Here is a 23,452-nt window from a genome sequence, read left to right as displayed (position 1 = left end):
TTGTACATACATTAAGACAACAATGGTTAGGGAGAAACAGACGGAAATATTGTATGGTTGAAATCGCGTTCCTGTAGAGAAAGAAAACGAGACGCTCCTGTTTTGCCCCGTCCACTCCGATGATGACGATTGACGAACACACACCAGTTTGGAAGAGGCAGCGTCGGGCTCTTAAAAGCATTTTGCATACTAAAGATGGTCTAAAAAGAATGGGAAAATCCAGTGACGCATTGGAATTAGATGAGGAACTGGTTGAAAATCTGGAAGAAGTAGTATCTAATGCTACAGATGATGAATGTAGAAAGCTTGTATTAGAAAAGTTTAAATAATGGTTTATTTTGTTACAAAAAGCAAAATGCTTTCTATCTTGAAAAATCATATTTTTTCCTAGTTTCTCTCAGTAGTAAGCAATTTGTAGTTTCATTTTATTTGCTTTATTTTTGTAATAGCATGTTTTGTTTAAATATATATATATATATATATATATATATATATATATATATATATATATATATATATATATATATATATATATATATATGTGTGTGTGTGTGTGTGTGTGTGTGTGTTATTTCATTTGATATCAAAGTTGTTTTCTTTTTTATGGTTACAAATGTTAATGAAGTTTATTTTTTTCAGTATGTCTTTTATTAATTCAATACCACAAACAATTGCTCACTATTGCCAGTGCAGCGTATATAAAGTTTGTGTTATTTAAGGTAATCAAGGTGGATTTAAGGTAATATTTGAGGTAATCTGATCAAGCAAAAGTAGAGCACTGGGTCACTCTATTATCGGTAATCCGATCAAGCAAAAGTAGAGCACTGGGTCACTCTATTTTCGGTAATCTGATCAAGCAAAAGTAGAGCACTGGGTCACTCTATTATCGGTAATCTGATCGAGCAAAAGTAGAGCACTGGGTCACTCTATTATCGGTAATCTGATCGAGCAAAAGTAGAGCACTGAGTCACTCTATTATCGGTAATCTGATCAAGCAAAAGTAGAGCGCTGGGTCACTCTATTATCGCTGGCATCTGTATGGCTTCACTGATGACTAAAACTACATCTTTCTTTGTAAAAAAAAAAAAAAATAACACCATAACATTGCTTAAAATTTTGGTGATTAAGCTTTGGTATTGAAAAAACTACCACAAACAAAGTAAATACAAAATATATTTTTTCATTTAATCCTTAAATAATAAAAGTTTAAAGATGTATCAAGATTTGTAAAGTCGGAGGCAAAGGATGTGAATGCAATTGCAACGTCACATTGACGTCACGTTGTCCTTGGAGACAGTATATAAAGAGGAGAATGTTCAAGGAACGGCTTTCATTCAAAATGGCTGGCGAGAAAAGTCCAATGCACTTTCTTGACGCGTTAAGTCCAATGGACCCGTTTTACGAGTTACTTTCAATGAAATATGTAGATCAGAACTATGACGCAGACCCACTTGGCCAAAGGACAGTGAAGCCATCAAGCCCTTTGCAAAATGAACCTTGCAGGGAATTTGTTGAGGAGGAGGAATTTGACAAACCCTACAGCGAGGGTCATGATGACACATCAGTGGAAGGTAGGGTGCAGGGTATTTTTTAAGGGTAGAACTAAGTGTTACCCATAGTTTTGAAAAGAGCTGTGCATTCTCGTTATTTTGAACCCCGTAAACACTAGGCTATGCGCAAAAATAAAATGGTAAATAAAAAATGAACCCTGTAAACACTACCCTGTGCGCAAAAGATGAATAAAAAATTGAACCCCATAAACACTAGGCTGTGTGCAAAAGATATATAAAAAATTGAACCCCATAAACACTAGGCTGTGTGCAAAAGATATATAAAAATTGAACCCCATAAACACTAGGCTGTGTGCAAAAGATATATAAAAAATTGAACCCCATAAACACTAGGCTGTGTGCAAAAGATATATAAAAAATTGAACCCCATAAACACTAGGCTATCTGCAAAAGATAAATAAAAAATTGAACCCCATAAACACAAGGCTATCTGCAAAAGATAAAAAATTGAACCCCATAAACACTAGGCTGTGCGCAAAAGATATATAAGAAATTGAACCCCATAAACACTAGGCTATCTGCAAAAGATAAATAAAAAATTGAACCCCACAAACACTAGGCTATCTGCAAAAGATAAATAAAAAATTGGAACCCCATAAACACTAGGCTATCCGCAAAAGATAAATAAAAAATTGAACCCCATAAATACTAGGCTGTGCGCCAAAGATAAATAAAATATTGAACCCCATAAACACTATCCATAGATAAGAAATAAAAAATTAATCAAATCACCACTTATACGGTAAGACAATACCCACCCCCCACAACTCTAGCTACTATGTTAAAATTGTAACCAATAAACACCCCTAGGGTATGTTAGGTTGGTATTTTCTAGGTTCTTTTAGTACCCTATCATTTCCTGGCCATTTTTGCATAAAAAACCCAAAAAAAGTTTTTCATGCAAAAATGGCTGGCAGGAGTCGTATTGGCCACTTATAAAATTTTGCGGGACTAAATGCCAGACCTAGCCCTAGGCTATGTCCTATTTTAGTTGGAGTTATAAACCCCCATTAAATACATCGGAGCACATGCAGAGTAGGAAGACTGGCTGGTGTGAGAAATCCGACCATGAAAACGGGCCAGACTAACCTCTCCTAGATTGCTGCATCCTGAGCTAACCTGAACTTACCTTCCTAACCTGCTGTAGGGCGCCGTGCGAAAATCCGGGTAATAAGTAAAAAAGAACTAGGTGTTCAAGAGAGCGACTCCTCTGTAACCTTCCTCGCCTAACCTCGTCAGTGTTGCATAACTGTAAACACTCAATATGCGTATTAACAGTGGTATTTCTAAGTACAGTATTAACTCCGCACGGACTGCATGTAACAGTTCCTTGAATACGAGAGACATTGGAGAGTCATATGTTCAAGAAGGGATTGGCTAAGGAAATCTAACAGAAAAGGAACCTTGCTAACCTAACATACCCTACCTAACCTAACCTAGTAGGCTGTGTTACTAAGGCTTGGACCCCTTGGTGAAGGAAACCACTTTTTACCAAAAGTTCCCTATAACACTGCGCATGCACGATAGCAAAAATATAATCACTTCTGATGTTAATTACAGGTTAATCACAGTCGACCGACAAAAAATAATGGTAAATTCTTGATAAGCAACCAAAATACTGTAGAAAAGTAAATTTCCAAGGTAATGCCTGACGTGGAGTTAATACTGTACTTAATAATTCTACTGTAACAACCAACTGTCACACTTTAAATTGAATTTCATATGCAAAAGGCAATTATCTTTTCCCTATATTTGTAGCAATATAGATGATACTGCATAGGCTAATACGCTTTGAAAAAAATGCATCCCTTTCTTTTTTCTCTTTCTCTCTCCAGCTTACACAGTTTGGTAGATAGATAGCCTTTATACGTTCACCCACAGCCTACTAAGGTCTTGTCACCATTAATGTATTATTATACAGTGGGGTGGTGCCATCAACGCACCTCTTGGGATACAATGTAGGCGTTAATTAAGGTTCTCTGCAGTATCCCATCAGCTCCTAGCTGCAACCCCTTTCATTCCTTGTACTGTACCTCCATTCATATCTCTCTTTTTTTTTTTTTTCCATCTTACTTTCCAACCTCTCCTAACAATTGGTTTATAGTGCAACTGCTATGTTTTTCTCCTGTTACACCTTTCAAACCTTATTATTGTCAATTTCCGTTTCAGCGCTGAATGACCTCATTGGTCCCAGCGCTTGGCCCTTGGCTTAAATTCTCTACACAAGATACAAACCGTGTGTGAACAATTGATGTAGGCAGGGTGTAACACCCACAGTATCCATTTGCATACGTCAAATAGGCTATTACAGCTGGACTGTAGGCTTATTTAAGATAAAGGTAATGATAATGAAACAGATATTTTACTTACTGTATCCGTTTATACTCTATTATTATCATGTTATATCATCATTATAACGTGTAAAAAACTGATAATCTGTCATATGCATTTAGTCTATGTAGGCAAAGCTAATGTTTATGTTCTCAGAATCAGCTGATTCAGGCCTACTTCCGAAAGAATTAGAAGAATCATGTTTTAATTGCTAAAAAAAGTAACTATTACTGGGATTATTGTTATTTTTGTACATAAATATAAAATGGGTATACAGTAAATCCCCTTTAAAACCCCTCCAAAAACACATAGAACTGCCTATTTAGATAGTTTGAACACAAAAAAACTCAAAAAATGCTTATAGCCTACCCGAGTATTTTAATAGTTTTATCACGAAAAGTGCATTTTATTATGAAAATAGTAATTAGTGAATATTTCTCAGTGAAAAATACCGCAAATGGGTGAATTTTCTGCTATACAGTAATTAGTGAATATTTCTCAGTGAAAAATACCGCGAATGGGTAAATTTTCCGCGAATAATGTTTGCATACGTTCCACAGAGGAATCCACGAATAGTGAGACCACGAATCTGGGGGTGGGGGGGGGGCGCATTTACTGTACAAAGGTAAACTAACATACTTTTTGTCAAAGTGAAATCCCCCAAAAAATCACGAAACAGCTGTTTTCCGATTCGTTTGTATACGTCGTACTTATGTTGTTTGTCTGTTCTTTGGTAAGTGGGGATTATGCAATAAAGTAAATGGTTGTGAATAATAAGAGATAGTTATGAATTGTCACATAAACCATAAGTTTGGTAATCTTGTTTGAAAGCCTGGCCTCACACAATGTATCAAAAAGAAAATTTGCTCTACTATAGCAGAGTCCACCTAGCTTTGCAGCTAAGCTCCGCCCACTGCACGCCAGTGATTTTCTAGCTCTCGAAGGGGGAATGATGCCACACTTCTTAACAGTCCAAATGATTACTAGTATGGATTTGACTCCATTCAGTCATGTTGAGTTTCATGCAGGAATCATGACGCCACAGATTTGAGTTCCCGTAGTTGTGAAGTAGGCCTATGCGATTGATATCTCTGATAAAAGATATACATTATGAAGATCTGGGATAATTTTGTTTGTGCATCTTTTTTTTTTCTTTGATCATGCACAGCCTAAATACACAAGCATCTTGCAGTAATACAGGGTATTACTGCAATACTTGCAGTAATACCTTGTATGTTGCCAATTGCTCATTTTGAAGCAGCTGCTTTTCGAGTTCCCACGGAACCCGTGGCTCAAGTCAGAGAGAGAGAGAGAGAGAGAGTCCAGAGTGTGTTCATGCTCATTCTTCGTTCACATTCCCACACAGGAGTGCTGTAAGGGTCCTGGGACAGTGATGATCTGGTGGTAAAAGTTGAGGAAGAGAATCGATTCATCGTTGTCGTCTCCTTCATTCCCTTGGATCTCTCCCATGTTTTCGGACTCGGGAACTGTGCCGCAGGTCTCTCTGAGACTTTGCAACACAGGAGCACCAGGGGCATGGGTCTCCTCAGATATGACATGTTGAAGAGGTAACCCATGTCACCTATGCTAGTTCCAGGAATCTTTTTCCCAGACTAGTTTGTACCTCCGCTCATGTTTCTTCAGACACTCAGGTAGAGTGAGCAACTGAAGATTGACATGTACAGTATGTGACTCAGAAACTCGAGTGCGTGAACCTCCGAGAATCGTGTCACTCTGGGTATTCTGGTTCTGTCGAAGCCTCGAGTTACCTTTATACCAGTATTGTAGAGTTGCCTTTACGGAACATTCACGGACTGGTATAGTTCTTCTTTTGCTTGAGTTTCTTCGGACACTCGGGTAGAAAAAGCAATTGATGATTGATCCATTCATGACTCGGGAGCTTCAGGTGTGCGTGAGTCTCAAGTGGAACTCGTGTCACCTCGGGTACTTGGGGATTTTTTGAAAACCCAAGTTACCTTTGCTAGTATCATGGAGTGACCGCCACTGACTGGTATAATCCTTCTTCTACTCGAGTTTCTTTGGACACTCGGGTAGAAAAAGCAACTGATGACTGATCTATTCGTGACTCGAGCTGCTCACCTGGGGATAGCTTCTGCGCACATTTGCATGAACAGCCCTCCTACCCGTTCCTGTATGGACCAATAGTGGAATTCGAGAATTTGTCGTCTTCTTCATCTTCATCTTCGTCGTGTGCTGTTATCTGCTCCCCTTCTTCTTCCAAGGCTACCAAGTGGAGGAAGAAGAAGGGTTCCTTTCCCAACCATAGAAGTCCCTTAGGGTTTCTGACAGCCAGCCTTCTTTATGGAGAAGGCTACGGGATCTCTCGCTAGCAGTACTACAACTCTTGATTTGTCTATCTGGCGTGGGAGCAACCACTGCCCAGGGTTCCAAGGACCCCCAGTGTAATGGTACCGGTCCTAGGAATCCTTTCCAGTCTGGTAAGGGTTCCTGGTCTATGGACCCAGACCCTACCAAGCAGAGAGAGTGAGTGCAAAGCATGTGCCTCTCACTCAACCCCTGCCCACTCCCTTATGCTTTAGTACGGGAACAGTGCAACGGTCCCGGGTTGGTGACGTTGGCCTGCCGGTCCGCTCACTTAGGAAGGCAAGAAAAGAGCCCCTATCCAGTCTTCTCCTGTAGAGACCTCTGCTTCTAGGAAGACTTTAGCATGTCTTCAAGGCAGCCCCCATCCATGTTCGCTTGATGGGAGTGCTCGCCCGGACCTGTTTGGCCGCCGTCAACTCGCCTGTTGGGGCTTTGGCCTTCATTAGGTATGTCAAAGGTGCTGGGTATCTCTTTACCTGTCCCTTCTACCTGTCCCCTCTACCTCCTTAGAGTTTTTCCAGGAACCTGGGACAGGATGGAACCAGTATTCAGGACTGGCAACGTTCACTTCCCAGCCATTCTCGACCACGGAAGCTTATGCCCCGGATTTGGTCCATGGACCCAGCCCATCTTATGCTTGAATAGTAGGGAGATTACCAGGGGACTCTGGTGGACGTCTGGAGATCGTCTGTTTGATACAGCAGTTTTACAATCTCCAGGAAGAGATGATGATTTTCCCTGTGGGCTGTTTGTCAGCCATCGGAACTCTGGGGACATGAGAAGGAACTCGGTCTCGATGGCCTTGCCATAGTTGAGACTTGCCAAAGGGATTGTGAGCCATTCCTCTCCACATGCTTCTGCAGGTTATCCCATAACCCCCCCCCCCACCATCTACTGCTCTACTTACTGTCATCTTGGAAAGATGTCTCAGAGGAATCGAAGAAGAGAAGTTGCAATCGTTGTCTTCATCATCTTTGTCTTCGTTTGACAGTGCCCTCTACCTTCTTTGGATGCTCGCCAGCAGGAGAGCGTTGCTTCTCCACCAAGAAATTCCTGTCATGGGGTTTCTGAGGGACTGTCTCCCTCCACAGGGGAGGCAGAGAGGTCTCTTGTTGGTTCTCCTAATCTCTGGACTCAGGCCACATCACGGACCTAACCTAGGTCTCTTTGATTCGGGAGCCTTGAGCACTTGGGTCTTGGAGACCCGTGTGCTGAAAACCAGCTCTAGGAAGGTATTCTAAGACTGCTGCTGTGCCTACCTCTTCCTGTGTCTCTTTGGACACGCGGGTAGAGGTTACTACCGTTGATCGTCCTGACGTGATTTGGGAGTTTTGAGTGCCCTGCCTCCAAGCAGGACCAAGTCACTCCAAGTACTCTGGTTTTGACGAAACCTCGAGTTCCCCAAACCAGTACTGGAGAGTTTCCTCCCTGGTTTGGTTCAGGCACTGCAAGAGAGAAGGTGATCAAGCATGCAGGTGCTTCTTCACCCCTACCAGTACTGCTTTGAGTACGTACTTGGCCAGGGTCTTCTGACTCAAGGTCCGAGCACTCGAAGAAGCATCAAGTATTCCCCCAAACAGTCTTCTTCTTGTAAGGAGGCCACAGCCTCGAAGAAGACTGGGGCACATCATGAGGTTCAGGCATTGCTGAAGACAATACTGCTAGTACTTGTTGAGGATACATATTTCCGAACACACATGCCGTTTCTGGGGACAGGAGACGACTTCTCTACAGTAAATCTCCTGTATTCGCAGTCTCACGATTTGTGGACTCACCTATTCGTGGGATTCTGTATGGAACGTATAAGCATTATTCGCTAAAAATTTGCCCATTCATGGTATTTTTCACTGAGAAATATTCACTAATTACTTTATTTTAATCTCATTTTCATGACTAAATGCACTTTTTGTGATAAAACTATTAAAATACCCAGGTTGTGCTCGAGTTACAATAATTAACCTTACGATACTTCGATTTTGCAATGGGGTAAGTGTAAGAGCCCGACACTGTCTCTTCCAAACACGTGTGTGTTCGTCAATCGTCATCCATTGGAGTGGACAGGACAAAGCAAGCATCTTGTTTTCTTTCTCTACAGGAACGCGATTTCAACCATACAATATTTCCATCTGTTTCTCCCTAAGCATTGTTGTCTTGATGTATGTACAATCAACACTACTTGCATTGCTATGCAAGCATTCTAATCATGTACTCATAATGTTCCAGCGAATCTTCTGTATCAAACTGTATGTGTGTTTCTGTTTGTGAAGACGCCAAATGTCTCTCCATTTCACATATATTATGCTACTGCATTGTATCCATTAATCTGTCTCGAATCTCATGCAAGGCCATGTGTAGAATTTTCTGGCTTTTCCATTGATGTATATTTCATCACTGAATGTTAATTATGTCTCTTGATATCGCCATCTGTTTGTCTACCGACAAACACAGATGCCCGAGCCTGTACCTCTGTTTTTACCTGCCTGTGTGTAGACGCTACCTTACCGCTCGCACGCGTCAATAACATCTTCGAACTACCAATAAACCAGTAAACACCCAGCCAGTATGTCACTCATACCCCAGTTCTTACACTGGTGACCACGAAGTGACCTGAAGGACCCAGCCGACTCAAGATGACGACCCATGTGCCGACAGACCATTCGCTGCCTCGCTGCTACCTGCCGTTCCTGAGTTCTCAGTAGAAGTCCGACCCTCCGAGATGACCCACCCCACCACCGGAGCCCTGGATGCCTCCTCCAGGAAACCTGAAGCTGCCCCCGCACTCGTACTGGACGAGCTGACCAACGAAGGACCAGCCACGTCATCCTTCAGCCTGCTGCCGCCCCTCTCGAGCTGGCTACCAAGGATCAGCCGCTGTCATCCTTCAGCCCTCGAGCCGGCCACCGAAGGATCATCTGACGTCACCCTTCAACCCGCTCCTGTCCTCCTTGAGCTCCTGCTGGCCAGCGCCGCCCTTCAGCCTCCTACCCGCCCCTAGCCCAAGCCCTTCGAGCCAACTACAATTGTCAGCAAGACAATTTCTGCATCAATGCCTCGCTTTGGTGGGGGGGGAACATTGTAAGAGCCCGTCGCCCCGACGCAGTCTCTTCCAAACAATCAGGCGTTACCCACGTCTTGGGGGAGAGTATTTGTAAGAGCACTAGGGACAGCGAGCCCCCTCAGATGCTGCCGTCGGTGGGGGGTGTCTTTCCAGCCATTGGGCAATGTGGCAGCAATACGGACCGGAGACCTGGGTAGTGGATGTTCTTCGGGAGGGATATTTCCTACCTTTCATGTCACCGCCTCCCCTCACTGACACTCCGGTCCAGTTCCCATCTTATCTCCAAGACCCCCTGAAGAAACAGGCCCTTCTTTAGGAGGTCGAAATGATGTTGGGCAAGGGCGCTATCGAAGTCGTTGAGGATCAGTCCCCGGGCTTCTACAGCATGATCTTTCTCGTGGAGAAGGCCTCCAGTGGCTGGAGACCAGTGATCGACCTCTCTCCCCTGAACCGTTTTGTTTGCCAGACATGGTTCACGATGGAGAAGGTACGTGAGGTACTGTCGGCTGTCAGGGAGAATGACTTCATGCTGACAATCAACTTGATGGACGCGTACTTCCAAGTACCAGTTCATCCATCGTCTCGTCGATACCTTCGCTTTGTCCTCAATGGAGTGGTCTACCAATTCAAGGTTCTCTGCTTCGGTCTGTCGACCACTCTGCAGGCGTTCACGAGAGTGTTCACCCTCATTTCAGTTTGGGCTCATTCGCACGGGATACGTCCACTGCAGTTGCTACAGGACAGGGATCGTGTCTTCGAGTTGTGTCACGAACTGGGTGTCGTGATCAACTTTCGGAAGTCAGATCTCACTCCCAAAGAGAGGACTCGGTACCTGGGCATGCTGATCGACACAGCAACAAGCAGAGTCTTTTCTTCTCAGGCTTGGATCAGCACGTTCAGGAAGGTGGAGAGGCAGTTCCTAACACAACAGGACCAGCCTGCTCAACAGTGGTAAGTCATGATCGGCCACCTGTCGTCATTGGAGAAACTCGTTCCGCAAGGGAGACTCCACCTTCGGTCTCTCCAGTGGAGACTGAGGGACTTCTGGGATCAGTTTTGGGAACCCCAGTTGGTTTTCGTCCCCATCTCTCAGGAGGTGAGGGACAATCTTGCCTGGTGGTTGGGCGACAGGAACCTCTGCATAGGGACACCTGTCTTCTTGCCCCCTGGACTTGCTTCTCTTCTCAGACGCATCAAAGGAGGGCTGGGGCGCACACCTGGAGGAGTTGCTGACTTCAGGTGTGTGGGACCAACATGACCAGCACCTTCACAGCAACATCTTGGAGATGAAGGCAGCATTCTTGGGCCTCCAGTGCTTCCAAGATTGTTTGGTGGGACACTCAGTAGCGTTGATGAGCGATAACACAACCATAGCGGCATACATCAACAAGCAAGGGGTCTTGTCTCCTGAGCTCTTCACAAGTTGATGTTGCAGGTGCATCAATGGGCAGTCGCCCACTGTGGAGCTGTCAGCCAGGTACATCCCAAGCAAGAGGAATATCCTGGCGGACATGCTCAGCCGTCGGGATCAGAGCATGGCGGACAAACTCTTCAATCTGTGGGGGCATCCAGTAGTCGACCTGTTCGTCACCTAGTACAACAGAAAGCTTCCGACCTTCTTCTCTGTCGTACTGGACCCATGGGCAGCTGCAGAAGATGCCTTCCAACATTCATGGGACAACCTCAAAGTGTATGCCTTTCCTCCATTCTGTCTCCTTCGCCCAGTTCTCAGTCGGGTTCTGGGATTGACGAACCTTCGAATGATCCTAGTGGCCTCCAAGCGTCCAGAAGCCACTTGGTATCCAGACCTGCTGGCTCTGCTCTCCGACGTTCCAAGAGAACTTCCCCCGGCACAACCTGCTTCATCAGCCCCACATAGAATGGTACCACCACGCCGTGGCTTCCCTGTCTCTTCTCGCCTGGAAGTTATCCACCAACTCCTGCGAGCGAGAGGCTTTTCTCGCCAGGCAGTGACAGAGATGGCAGGATACCTCAGGAAGTCCTCCGCAGCGGTTTACCAGGGTAAGTGGGCCGTCTTCTGTGGTTGGCATCGGTAACACTCGAACTTGTCCCGGAGTTCGTAGCGAAAACTCAAAACCCAGCGGTCCCTGACGCTCGGTTGGAGTCATTCACGATCCCATCCCTAAGTGACTTTGTAGATAATGACCCTGACGAGTAATGATTCTGTCCCGTACAGGCACTATGGTGCTATCTGAAGAGAACGCGACACCTCAGGCCTGAGTGTTGGCGACTCTTCGTTAGCACCGGGACCCCCAAGAAAGAGGTGTCTAAGAAGATGATCTCTTTCTGGCTTCGTGAGGTTATCAAAAAAGCGTATGCAACGGCTGGCGAGGACGTCACCAACCCTCTATGCCCCCGTGCTCATGAAATCAGGGGGATTGCGCCCTCTCTAGCATTCAAGAAGAACCTGTCGGTTCAGCAGGTACTGAAGGTGGGGGTGTGGTCACGCCAGACCACATTCACCTCTTTTTACCTAAGGAACGTTACCCATCGGTCCTTAGATACCTTCTCCTTGGGACCAGTGGTGGCTGCTCAACAGGTTGTGTAACTTACCCAGCTTCCGTTTAGGACAGAGTTTCGTCTCGTCTGTTGTACGTGCGTGACTGGGCATGAAAGGTGAGTGACTGGCTCCCTCTTCCTCCCTTATCATCCTATCCCTTCCCTCGGGCAGAGAGTTAGGCCATACAAGCTGAACCGGACGTCTGACGCAGATGAGTTTCATTACTTGAGTGTCCTGTCTTTGTTGCCTTTCAGGTGCACATTAGATGTAATGTCCCCTCTTTCCCCTACAAGGCGGGGAAGGGGTTGCGGGCTAATTACCAAACCCATTCCTTATGTTGGTCCTTAGTCTCCGACATTTCCCAGTCACCCCTAATGTGGCTGGGAAGGGTTCTCTCTGGCTTTCGCCTCGCTGTGTGATCGTTTACATAACGTAACCTCATCACAGCTAGGACGGTCTAGTAGACTGGTCCGTATCACCACAGTTCTCACAACAGTGCTCAAAGTCCAGTAGTCTTGTCCTCCTGGCTCTTACCCCAGGTATACATGAGGTGCGTTGAACTTCAAGTCATTCAGAGACCTCCACTCAGATTCCTCCCACCGAATCTTGAGTCCCCATATGGAAAGGACCAAGGGTTTGTATTTGTGTAGGAACAAATCGTATTTTTAAGAGTAAAATGCATTTTTCCTGACATACAAACCCGAGGTCCTTTACTCAGGTTACCCACCTCAGCCGCCCCACAATCTGCCCTAGACCAGAAAGTAAAGTGAATGCGTAAATCTGGGCGGTTGGTACCGTGGGTTTCCCACTGTTACCAACCACATGCCCAGCTGGTAGTAATACCAACTCATGCCTTGTAAGTCTTTAGCGGCCTTGTTCAGCTTCGCCGAAAGTATCCCCATATGTAAAGGACCTCGAGTTTGTATGTTAGGAAAAATGCATTTTACTCTTAAAAATGCGAATTTCCACATTTTTTAAAATTATATTTATATATCTTTGGTTCTTGGTCCCTGGTCCAAGTGTGTAGGTTAACGTTAAGTTCTGGATAAAAAAAAAGGAGGATCAGGATATTCGAGAGAGTACTATATTCTAATTCCTTTTCTTTTCCAGAACTATTGTAAAACTTTGCTTGAATTTCTCAAGTTTCAATTAATAACTGCATTTATATAGCATAGTATTTTCAGTCTTGATAGAAAGAGCAGTTTTTTCATGTTTTGTTTTCTCCCCGTAAAAAATGAGCAGGAAATGGACTAGCGTAAAACTTTGTAGACATACAAAATTGTTTACATTTTGAAATTATGCCTCATTAATAGTTGAATTCTCTTCATTGTTATAGGAATTACGGATCTGCAACAACCTGATGGGAAAGCAATAAATGAGTCAAAGTTGGAAAATGTACCAGATGGTACCGCAGTTACGACAGGTCAAACAGAAATGGGGTCTAGACAGTTTGGAGATCAGTGCACAACAGGACAATCAAGTAAGTAAATTGGTGTGATCAAAAAAGAATATGCCTTAGTACAGCGTTTCTTAACCGGGGGTGCTGGGGAAGGTCACATAAGTGTCGGTAACACGATGCCACATGAGAAACTAGTCGCACATAAGCAACAACAAAAATCGCATTGATGAGTATTTTTTATTGAGTTTGTCCATGATCTTTCGTTTACTTTCCTATTGTTTTGCCAATGCTATTGCCATAATTACTGTTTTTGTTTTGGAGAATGAACCAAGTATATGATCAATATGTACTGCACTTGTCTTTACTTTATCCTTGTAGTAACTAGTGTTAAACCAATGGTAGGGGGTGCTGGACTGCTTAGGCCTGACCAAAAGGGGTGCTGAGGTCGAAAAATGTCAAGAAACACTGCCTTAGTAAATGCTTATCCACATATTGATTATAAGGCCTTTTTCTTTCCCAGAACTATTATAAACTTTGCTTGAATTTCCCAAGTTTTAATTACTAACTGCATTCATATATTATAGTATTTTCATTCTTAATAGAAAGAGCAATTTTTTCCCCCTCCCCAATATAAGCAGGAAATAGACTAGCATAAAACTTGGAAGACATGCAAAATTGCTTACATTTTTAAATTATATGGTATGGCAGTTACTACAGGTCAAACAGAAATGAGGTCTAGACAGTTTGGAAATCAGTGCACAACGGGACAGTCAAGTAAGTAAATTGGAATGATTGAAAAAGAATATGCCTTAGTGAATGCTTATCCACATATTGAATTATAAGGCCTTTTTCTTTTCCAGAACTGTTATAAACTTTGCTGGAATTTCCCAGGTTTTAAATATTGGAATTAATTTCATTCCATATGTCCACTCACCAACATAGGTTTTAGGAAGCTGTCAGTGTGCAAAGTGAGCTTGTGACTGGCTAAAATCAATGTTTCCGATATCAACGCTTGCAGTGATAAAGATGCAAGCTATTTGTTCAGTACTACATATGAGTGCTTATATATACAAAGAATCCCTACACTTTTGTATATAGATTTATGTCAGTAATATAACAATACAAGCAGATCAAATACAAGCAAAGGATGAGTTTTCAGTAATTATGTTTTATCTGATTCTAAGTAAATAAAAAGTCATCTGGTTGTGTGAGTGCCAGTAAAAAGCATTCTAATAATTACTCTCTTGTACATTACATGAGTTGGCTAATATTCGAAAAAGCATGGAGCGGTTTTGGGAAGGTGAATGGAACAGCCACTTCAGGGCTGACAGGCGGAAAATTTCAGTTGATATGTGGGAATGGTGTTGTGGTTTTCTTTTCAGAATAATTTACACTTCATACAACTTTTTCTTGAGTATACACATTATTACAATAGCCCAGTGACTGGGCATTTTTGGGGAGAACTTTGCCAAATAACTTATCGAGTAAAAGTTTGAATAGTTATTAAGATCCTGTCATTCTAGTGTGTAGATTGCATATGTATGTACAGCATAAAATGTTAACCTAGACATTTTTTTATTTCGTTTTAAGGCATAGGAACGATACTTAGATTGAATGAATAAAGATTACAGTGAGAGAGTAATTTTGACTGGTATATTATGACAGTGTGCTTAAAAGAATGCCAGTTACTACAGGTCCAACAGCAACGGGACCTAGGCAGACTGAAGATCGATGCACCACGTGACATTTCAGTAGTAAATTGGAATGGCTACAAAATAGTATGCCATTGTGAATGCTTATCCATATATTGAATTTATTATAAGGCCTTTTTCTATTCCAGAACTGTTGCACAACGCTGCTTAAACTTCTCAAGTTTTAATTACTAACCTCATTCATATATCGCAGTATTTTCATTTGTCAAGAGCGAACAGTAGGATTCCTTTAGACCCGTTATTCGTAATTTTCACTTTTGTACTGTAACCCTATTGTTTACTGTGAGTTATTGCATTTTGCCTGAAATGAAAAGTTAAGCAAGAAATTGATCACCATAAAATTTCATAGGGACAAAAAATTATAATTTCAGCTTCATGGTTAATATAAGGTTGAATTCCTTCTTCACTGTAGGAACTGCTAGTGAATTCCCAATTGGATCATCAAGGGTAGATGGCGAGTTGGATGCTGGTACCGGAAATGAAGTGTGTGAATCATTTTACACTGAAATTTCAGATAAGTCAATGATAATAGAGAGCAGTGATGGATCTCATCTTTTAGTTTGAATTGTTATTGTTTACTTTGCTAAGACTATGTGGCCATTGTTCTAGAGATTACTTATATAAATACATAGTGTTTTTAGTAATTCTTTTCTCCAGATATTAAAATACAGCCAGTGAGTAGAGTTTGTTGGGAAACTATTGCGTTGTTTTATTAATGAGTGTCATTGAATAGCTGTGCAAAGTTTCCAAGTTCAGTATATTAGTTTTAAGTGGTTAAGGTTAAAAAGAATGAAGTGTTGATTTGTGGTAGGTTTGTTGATTGAAGTATATGAGCTAGAGTCTATATTGTGCCATCTATAAAAAGGTTCACACTCATTTCACTTCTTCAGGAGGTGAGGTAGCCTTGGCCTTATGGAGCCTTGGGGTTCCTCTGGAACTTCTTGTCTGATCTCAAATTATTAATATTTTAAAAAATATTTTAAGCTGAGAAAAATGAGTGAAGTCATGTTAATTTAAAACCTTATCTTCTTTTACAGATACAAACAAATCACCTAACAAAACAAATTATATTGAAAACCAAGTGGGTAGTTCCCTAGAAACAGTACAGAATGCCAAAAACTGCATGGAAGGTGCATTACAAGTAATTAATGGAGAGGGACAACACCCACAACTGAATTATATAGTAATTTCTGTAGGGGAATTCAGTAAAAACCAAGAGGATTCAATATTAGAAATTTCACCACCCAGTACACATATTCCCAAACCGACAGGTAGTCAAGAACCTCCAGGGATCATCTATAATCCTGTCAGTGATGGTCAGCCTGTCAACACAGATGAACTGCGCAAAGACGATAGAGATCTCAGCCAGAAGAGGAGGGTAAACCCGAAAAGGAAGACAAGCGATGAGGATGACCTGAACAAAAATGCAAAGTGATGAGCCAAGCGGAAAAAAGAAAGGAGAAAAAACGTGATTATGCAAAAAATTACCGCGAGGACAAGAAATCGGAATTAGCTGATCTGAGGAAATGTAATGAGAATCAAAAAAGAGAAATTCAGGCTTTAAAGGAAGACAATCAACGTCTACAAAACGAAAATCATATTTTAAAAAACAAAAGCCATACAGAGGTTCACTTCAGAGCTGATCGACCTGAAAACCATAGAGTGTCTGAAAGTGTTCCTAACAGTCCACAAACTGCTATGAACGGATCAGATAAGAGAGAGCTTACTGAAAAGATGAATCAAGTTCTGATGGAAGCATGCGATCCGGAAAAATTCCTTAAAATCATGAACAAGTGGCTGTTATGCAAAGGGATGTCAGAAATCAGACTAAGCGATGAAGGCCCGATAACTGGTGTCAGATTTCGGGAAGACGAAATGCGGCTAAAAACACTCATCATAAAGTTTTATCGAAAGATTGAGAGCGAAAAGAAAATCAGGGAGGACCTTGATCGCATTGGCTTGATATAGTGTAATGTGAATCATGCATAGTCATCTCGTCTGAACTTTGTTACCTATGTATTTACCATATTCAAAATAATAAATTTAAAAAAATAGTATTTCAGGGGCTCATACAAATAATATATTTAAAGGTTAGAAGATTAAAAACTTTATACTCTTTGGTTATCTTACTTGAAGAAATATGTACAGTTGTAAAGAGTGCAATGAAGATAAGTGTTAAATTAACTTTTCAAAAAGACCTCTGCAAAACAGATTCTTGTTATGGCAAAGTATAATGATGGAAATCTCTTATTGATATTAGTGGTAGTATCCTGAGTAACCTACGGTATGAAAGAACGAAATGGGTTTCATTTTTTCAGGATGTAAGATTGGCCTGCCAAATATGCAGGTGTCTGTAATGAAAGGAAGTACACTTGAAGGTACCGCAAGGCGATCAGCAAGTTCCTTCAGAACAAACAGACGGGCTCTGTAATTTTTTACAAGGTTTCACAGAGTGTCTAATAGAACCCATTTTGTTGAATTTGGTTATTGATTAGCTGCAAAACCATAACACTGTTTTTGCAGATTCTTACAGAAATTTTACAGTATATATTTAAAAACTTATGCTCAGGATTACTGACTTTCAAAATAGTCTTGGATCTGGGAGCACAAACCCTACAGTCCCTAGCTGTACCCACCCACTTTTTAAGCCTCTTACTTTACTTCCATTCCCACTTCCTTTCTTCAGTCTTGCTGCCCACCCTCTCTGCCTGTTACTTCGTAGTGCAAGTGTGGGGGTTGCTCCCAGTTCCACCTCTACATCTGTTTGTGTTCTGCATTTCTCCGTCTTGCTGTGCAATCTCTACAACTCCCTCTTTTCACTGTCTGAAGAGCTGAATGGTCGAAATTTCCCCAGATCCTAAATTTTGTAAATCAGTCAATCAAAAACACAGGGGAAAAAATCATCTGTGATCGTGGAAGTACCTACTGTACTGCAAGAAATTGGTCATATCACTTTTGATCAAAGGCAGAACTCTCTTTCATGGAAGGTGAGTCAGTATGTGGTGACAGTTAGGACAGTGGCATATTCTTTGAAGTGATGTCTAGAAGTGGAAATTGGAAAATAGCGCTACGAAAAATTGCCGAGTGAGTTAATAACAACATAAGATTTGTATTAGCACTTGAAATTTGCTTTTCATTAGTCTTACGAAGAGATGATGATTATCATTTTATTTTTTTATAATTTTAAGTGACTTCTATATCGTTTTCATGTAAAGTTGAGCTTTCTATATAGTCCTTTGTGATGGTTAAGTAAAACCAGTAACTGTCCGCCTGTGTGCATTGTGTTTGCCTGAGAGAGCAAGGTTTACAGGAAACTCTGCAGGCATGCCCATCGGGCACTTCCAGCTGTTTATATTTTCTCTCGCTTCTGAAGCAGTGTTACCAGACAATCGCATCGTTCTGGCCCGTACTCGGTCGGTCAGTATAGTGGAACGGGTTATGGGAACAGTGTTTGCCCGTCGGGCAGTGCCCGCTAGTGTGGACAGGGCTTTAGGGAACAGGCAATCATCTGTATATTTTTAGAAGAAAAACAAACTTTCAGAGATCTCCCCAACGTCACAACTTCTTTATAATATTTGGTGACAGCCAGCGGAGTCCACTCCAAGAAGAATCTTGCCTTACCAGTACCTCCTGAGATTTACAGGAAGTTGCAAATCAAGATTCACCATTCACTAAAAGAAACGGAAAGGTAAGAGCTGCTGTGTGACGCAGACAAGATTTCGCGTAGGTCTGGAAAGAAGTGTTGGAAAGTGTTTGAGCAGAATCCAGATTCCATAGCTGCTTAGTGGAGTTGGTTGAGATGGTGGTGTTGCGCTGGTGTGCCCCATGTCCGCTTGGTGGTGTCAATGAAGCACGGCAAGACATGTTTGAGAATGTAGGAGTGCAGAACGTTCGACTAAAATCAGCCACAGGCGCCTGGCAAGGGACTGACGATAGCCGGTTACAAGTGGTTTGGTCAACACTTCCCTCGATCCCCAATGCATGCGCTGAGCTGGTGGCGTGTGGTTGCAAGTCCAAGTGCAAGACTGCGTCTTGTAAATGCAGCAGAAGTGCTCAAAGGTGCATTCCTGCATGCACTTGTAATGCTGAAAACTAGAAACCCATCAGGACTAGACCAATTAAGACACTACATGAATATACTGTATATCAACTAAACCCTGAAACACATGTTAAACGATTTTAAGTCCAGTATGGTTTTTGTTGACTTTTTAGGAGGGTCCATGACCGTTGGTACTGGCACAGAGGAGTATGCCCTCAGTGCTCATTACTAGCAAAAAAAAAAAAAAAAAAAAAAAAAAAAAAAAACAGCACTAATGAACCAGGTGGCGTCTGGCGATACCCCCCCCCCCAAAAAAAAAATAAATAAATAAAAATAGGGGATAATATCTCTAAAATGGAGAGGGGACTAGCTGCCAGTTATATTACTTTAGGGTGGAAAATGAATGACTTAAACTAATTTTTATGTTTTGGTGGCCATTTTGGACGCCATCTTGGATTTGAAAGCTTTCCCCATTGTTCAGTCTGTCATTCTCTGCAGTTTATCTTGTTCATCTGTCATTTTAATTGGTAATAAAGATCTAAAGTTTTAATGTCTTTCCTTGCCCCCATCCTCAAGGTAACAAAATGCAGGAGGTTGTGTTTACCTAACACTCCTACTTGTTTCCTGGTTAGCTGTAAGTACAGCAGGGTCAGCTTTAGCACTTATACATCTCCCATAGACATATTTTGGGCGTTTGCATAATTACCCTCCCCTCAAAGTAACTCAAAGATTTGTATATCAGGTCAGAAAATTGTAAGCCATATTTCTGCACACATTTAAACAAATATTTTTGCCAATGACTGAATATTTTTTCTTTTTTTGTTTTTTTGCTAAGCGGCTGGTACAAAGCCCACACAAGTATATAAGTATACAATATAAAGTTATAAAGTAACAAAGGTGATAAGGTTGTGCTAATGATGTGGTTCTTTTATCGGCTGTGATAAGAGCACCTTACAAATTCCAAGAGGATTTCCAAGCACCTATATGGCCATTTTACCAGAAGGATCCTGTCTTGAAGACTGGACCTCTCCAGACACGAAATGGACACGGAAATATTGACCAGAGAGAAAATCCATGCTTAAAATTGCCAATGCTATCTGCTTGTATGGGAAGGAACCATATGATCTCTGCTTCGTCTTTGAAAGCTACTGACACTGCGCTGTAGCCAAGATCTAAAGGCTACGCCCAGGCCTATATGTGAAGACTTTTCTTGTGTAGAGTGCCCTGATGTCCGCTGTCACAGCTGTTCTGGTAAAAAAATGACAAAATCAACTCCCCCATAAAAGGTATTCGAATGTCTTTCGAAAATGTGGCTGGCTGATAATACCTGGTAAGTAAGGGTATAGGTATTAATTACAATCACTAGATAACTTGGTAAATAAAGGTACAGGTATTAATTACAACCACTAGAAAACTTGAAAAGTAAAATTGTGGGCTCATGACTTGAGTTGAAATACAATAATGGTGGTTGCAGACCAGTTTAAACTTCAGTTTGAAAGATTTAGAGGCAGAGGGACAATAGTCCACTGTCAAATTGGTTCTTGTTATTAACAACAATCATAGTTCTTTTATTCAGCTTCCAGTGTTAGTACTATCAAGCTGAGTTTTCCCCAGAACTGTCGTTCTGTCCCGCGGGTGTTGTGTGTGGGAGGGAGGTGGTGTGGTTAGTGCAGTCAGGGCTCCTCACGCAGTGCCCCGTAGGCATTGCTAACGGATTTTTTCTTTTTGCAGCGTCCCTTCGGCCCATAGCTGCAGCCCCTTTCATTCCTTTTGCTGTGCCTCCGTTCATATTCTTTCCACCCTCTTCTAACCGTGTTTCATCGTGCAACTGCAAGGGTTTCCCCATTACACCTTTTAAACCTCTTATTCTCAAACTTCCTTTCAGCGCTGAATGACCTCATAGGTCCCAGCGCTTGGCCTTCGTCCTAAATTGTGTATTCTAGAAGGCTTTAGTTTTTTGGAAAGAAAATATCGAAAGGTTGATATTTCATGTTTGATGATGATAATGATTTATAAAATAAATATATGAACATGGCATAACGTTGCACCCTTTGGATACCAGAAGCCTCTCGTTCACAGTTTTCTTGTACCATATTTCTTTCAAACTGAGGCCTTGATCCAAAATTGCCCTTGAAACTGACTCTTCGTCCAGCCCGTGACCAAATAGTTTTTGTTAAAATGTTTGATTTGGTGGAACATTAATTCCCAGGATTCAGTTCCAGGGACTCTTGCTGGTGACACCCGTTGTGGGGTAGTGCTAAAAGTACACCTCATGTGGTGAACTGTAGGCATTACTTTGAAGCGTCCCTTCAGCCCCTAGCTGCAACCTCTTTCATTGCTTTTGCTTTACCTCCGTTCATATTCTCTTTTTCCCATCTGACTTTCCACTCTCATAACTATTTTGTTTCAAAGTGCAACTGTGAAGTTTTCTTGCTGTTTCACCTTTCAAACCTTCTTACCGTCGATTTCCCTTTCAGCACTATCTAGGAAAGATCCGGAAAACTGAATCCAGTAGGTCTATTAAACTTGACACTATAGAGCCACATACAGTACACTGTATGAAGCCAGGCAGCGGCTGCCGGGCACTCAAACAGCCTGTCGTTTTCTAGCATCAAATTCAGTATACTACTACAGTTCGCTGGGAGTTTTATCTCGGCTGCAACTAAAATGCTGGATAGTTTACCGAAGTACAGTTGTGGTGTCTTCTGATCTTCCCAGTACGAAGGAGGAAGAAGAATAAGCACAACAGCACATGACCTAGAACTTCATGTTCAACAGTGTTAATTCTAAAGAAAGCTGTGAAAATGCGTCAGTGAACTCTACTGTAATAATGAATCAAAGCCAAGGGCCAGTCCATGAAATGGAAGTTACTAATGATGTGGATAGAAGACCAGATTAAAAGACAAATGCCATTAAGCCTTATCACCACCCAGGCAAAGGCTAGAGTCTGTTTCAGACCCGTGAGAAATGCGCAGGTGATGACCATCAACAAGAATTCATCACAATTACTGGATGGTTCAAAAGGTTCAAAAGAAGATTCAGTCTGCAGAGAAATTCAGTGATAGAAATTCATTTCTCGTCATGATGTAGTTCGGATTCCACAATAAGGTGTAGGTCCCGTTGCTAGGTAACCAGTTGGTTCTTAGCCACGTAAAATAAACCTAATCCTTCGAGCCAGCCCTAGGAGAGCTGTTAATCAGCTCCTCAGTGGTCTGGTTAAACTAAGGTATACTTAACTTTTGGACTGTGGAACAGTCTCCCTGAGGATGTTACAATTGGAACTTCAGAAGGTCGAGCAAAAATGCAATGCATTACTACCCTAACAGAATTCTCCTCGCATTTTAATATATTTTATCTATTTATTTTTGTTAATACGTGTGATCTCTTCTTTCTGTATTTCCCTATACCTTTTATTACTTCCTAAAGAACACCATATTCCTTGGAAGCTTGAATTTCAAGTCAATGGCCCCTGTGGGCTTGTTCCATATGAATAGCGTTCGTCTTCTGAATATACTGTGATAATATAGTAGTAAAACCATTTTCCTCCCTTAGGTCTAGTAAAACCAAACACCATCGAAAAATCCTGAACCTGTTTTGAATATCGAAATACACTGATTAAATAGCATAAAAGCCTCTCATACAAAAGATACGAAAAAATGCAAATTATAAGCAGATGAACGCTCCAAAACTCAAACTCTCACCGCTTGGAGTGGTTTTGTTATTACAGCATTAATAAAAAAAGAAAGTACTTGTTTCAACTTGTTTGTCTTAAAGAGGTACGTAGCACCGCCCAGAAACAACGTAGACGTAGAGGGTACGTGAAGTCATCTTGACTCAGTTTTCGTAGTACCGTATTCGTTATAAAGATAATTGTTTACAAAAATTACAACCGCTGGTTTTAATTTTTTGTCAAGGCTATTATAAAGTATACAGTATTATTCCATTCCGTGTTTAAAATGCATTAAAACAAATTGACACGTAGCTTCATACATAAATCTTCGTGCTGTTTTGTTCTCTACGGGTCGGGCTTGCCAGACGTAAGAGTTTTTACGCATATTCATAAAATTCAGAATTTGTTTACTGCATTATTAGCGGATAGGAATACGAAAGCGCATAAAACACTCATCGCCTGAAAAAAATAATATGAGGATATATTGTGCGGTATCGTTGCACAGGAAGATCGCTTCTACATAGCATTGTACACGTTTTGTGGTTTTTAGTCTGATAACGTGATCAAATAGCGATAACTGGCATCTGTATGGCTTCACTGATGACTACAACTACACCTTTCTTTGTAAAAAAAAAAAACACACACTATAACATTGTTTAAAATTTTGGTGATTAAGCTTTGGTAATGAAAAAATTACCACAAATAAAGTACATAGAGAATATTTTTTTCATTTAATCCTTAAATAATTAATGTTTAAAGACGTGTCAAGATTTATAAAGTCGGAGGCAAAGGATGCGGATGCAAT

General features: G+C 41.7%; 1 protein-coding gene across 3 annotated transcripts; it reads left to right on the top strand.

Moving 5' to 3' along the window:
• The first annotated feature begins 1,264 nt into the window (after nucleotides 1-1,264).
• On the top strand, nucleotides 1,265-19,527 carry LOC136836935 (uncharacterized). 3 transcript variants are annotated; one of them, XM_067101442.1, is made up of 4 exons: nucleotides 1,279-1,571; nucleotides 13,164-13,307; nucleotides 15,351-15,421; nucleotides 15,976-19,313. In XM_067101442.1, the coding sequence occupies exons 1-4, from the start codon at nucleotides 1,313-1,315 to the stop codon at nucleotides 16,033-16,035; spliced, it is 534 nt and encodes a 177-aa protein (XP_066957543.1). In that variant the 5' UTR covers nucleotides 1,279-1,312; the 3' UTR covers nucleotides 16,036-19,313. The 3 variants fall into 3 exon arrangements, with proteins under 3 accessions (XP_066957541.1, XP_066957543.1, XP_066957542.1); XM_067101440.1 differs by lacking the exon at nucleotides 15,351-15,421 and having other exon boundaries at nucleotides 1,265-1,571; nucleotides 15,976-19,527; XM_067101441.1 differs by lacking the exon at nucleotides 15,351-15,421 and having other exon boundaries at nucleotides 1,280-1,571; nucleotides 16,210-19,527.
• Nucleotides 19,528-23,452: the final 3,925 nt, after the last annotated feature.

This window comes from Macrobrachium rosenbergii, chromosome 57 (assembly GCF_040412425.1).
Source record: "Macrobrachium rosenbergii isolate ZJJX-2024 chromosome 57, ASM4041242v1, whole genome shotgun sequence".
Classification (NCBI taxonomy): domain Eukaryota; kingdom Metazoa; phylum Arthropoda; class Malacostraca; order Decapoda; family Palaemonidae; genus Macrobrachium; species Macrobrachium rosenbergii.
Note: the sequence above shows the minus strand (reverse complement) of the source record. Positions and strands in the feature narration are given on the sequence as shown.

Coding starts and splice junctions, on each gene's coding strand:
- LOC136836935 (XM_067101440.1), top strand. CDS start 1,313: ATGTTCAAGGAACGGCTTTCATTCAAAATGGCTGGCGAGAAAAGTCCA. Junction 1,572..13,163: donor TGATGACACATCAGTGGAAG/GTAGGGTGCAGG, acceptor TCATTGTTATAG/GAATTACGGATCTGCAACAA. Junction 13,308..15,975: donor GTGCACAACAGGACAATCAA/GTAAGTAAATTG, acceptor CTTCTTTTACAG/ATACAAACAAATCACCTAAC.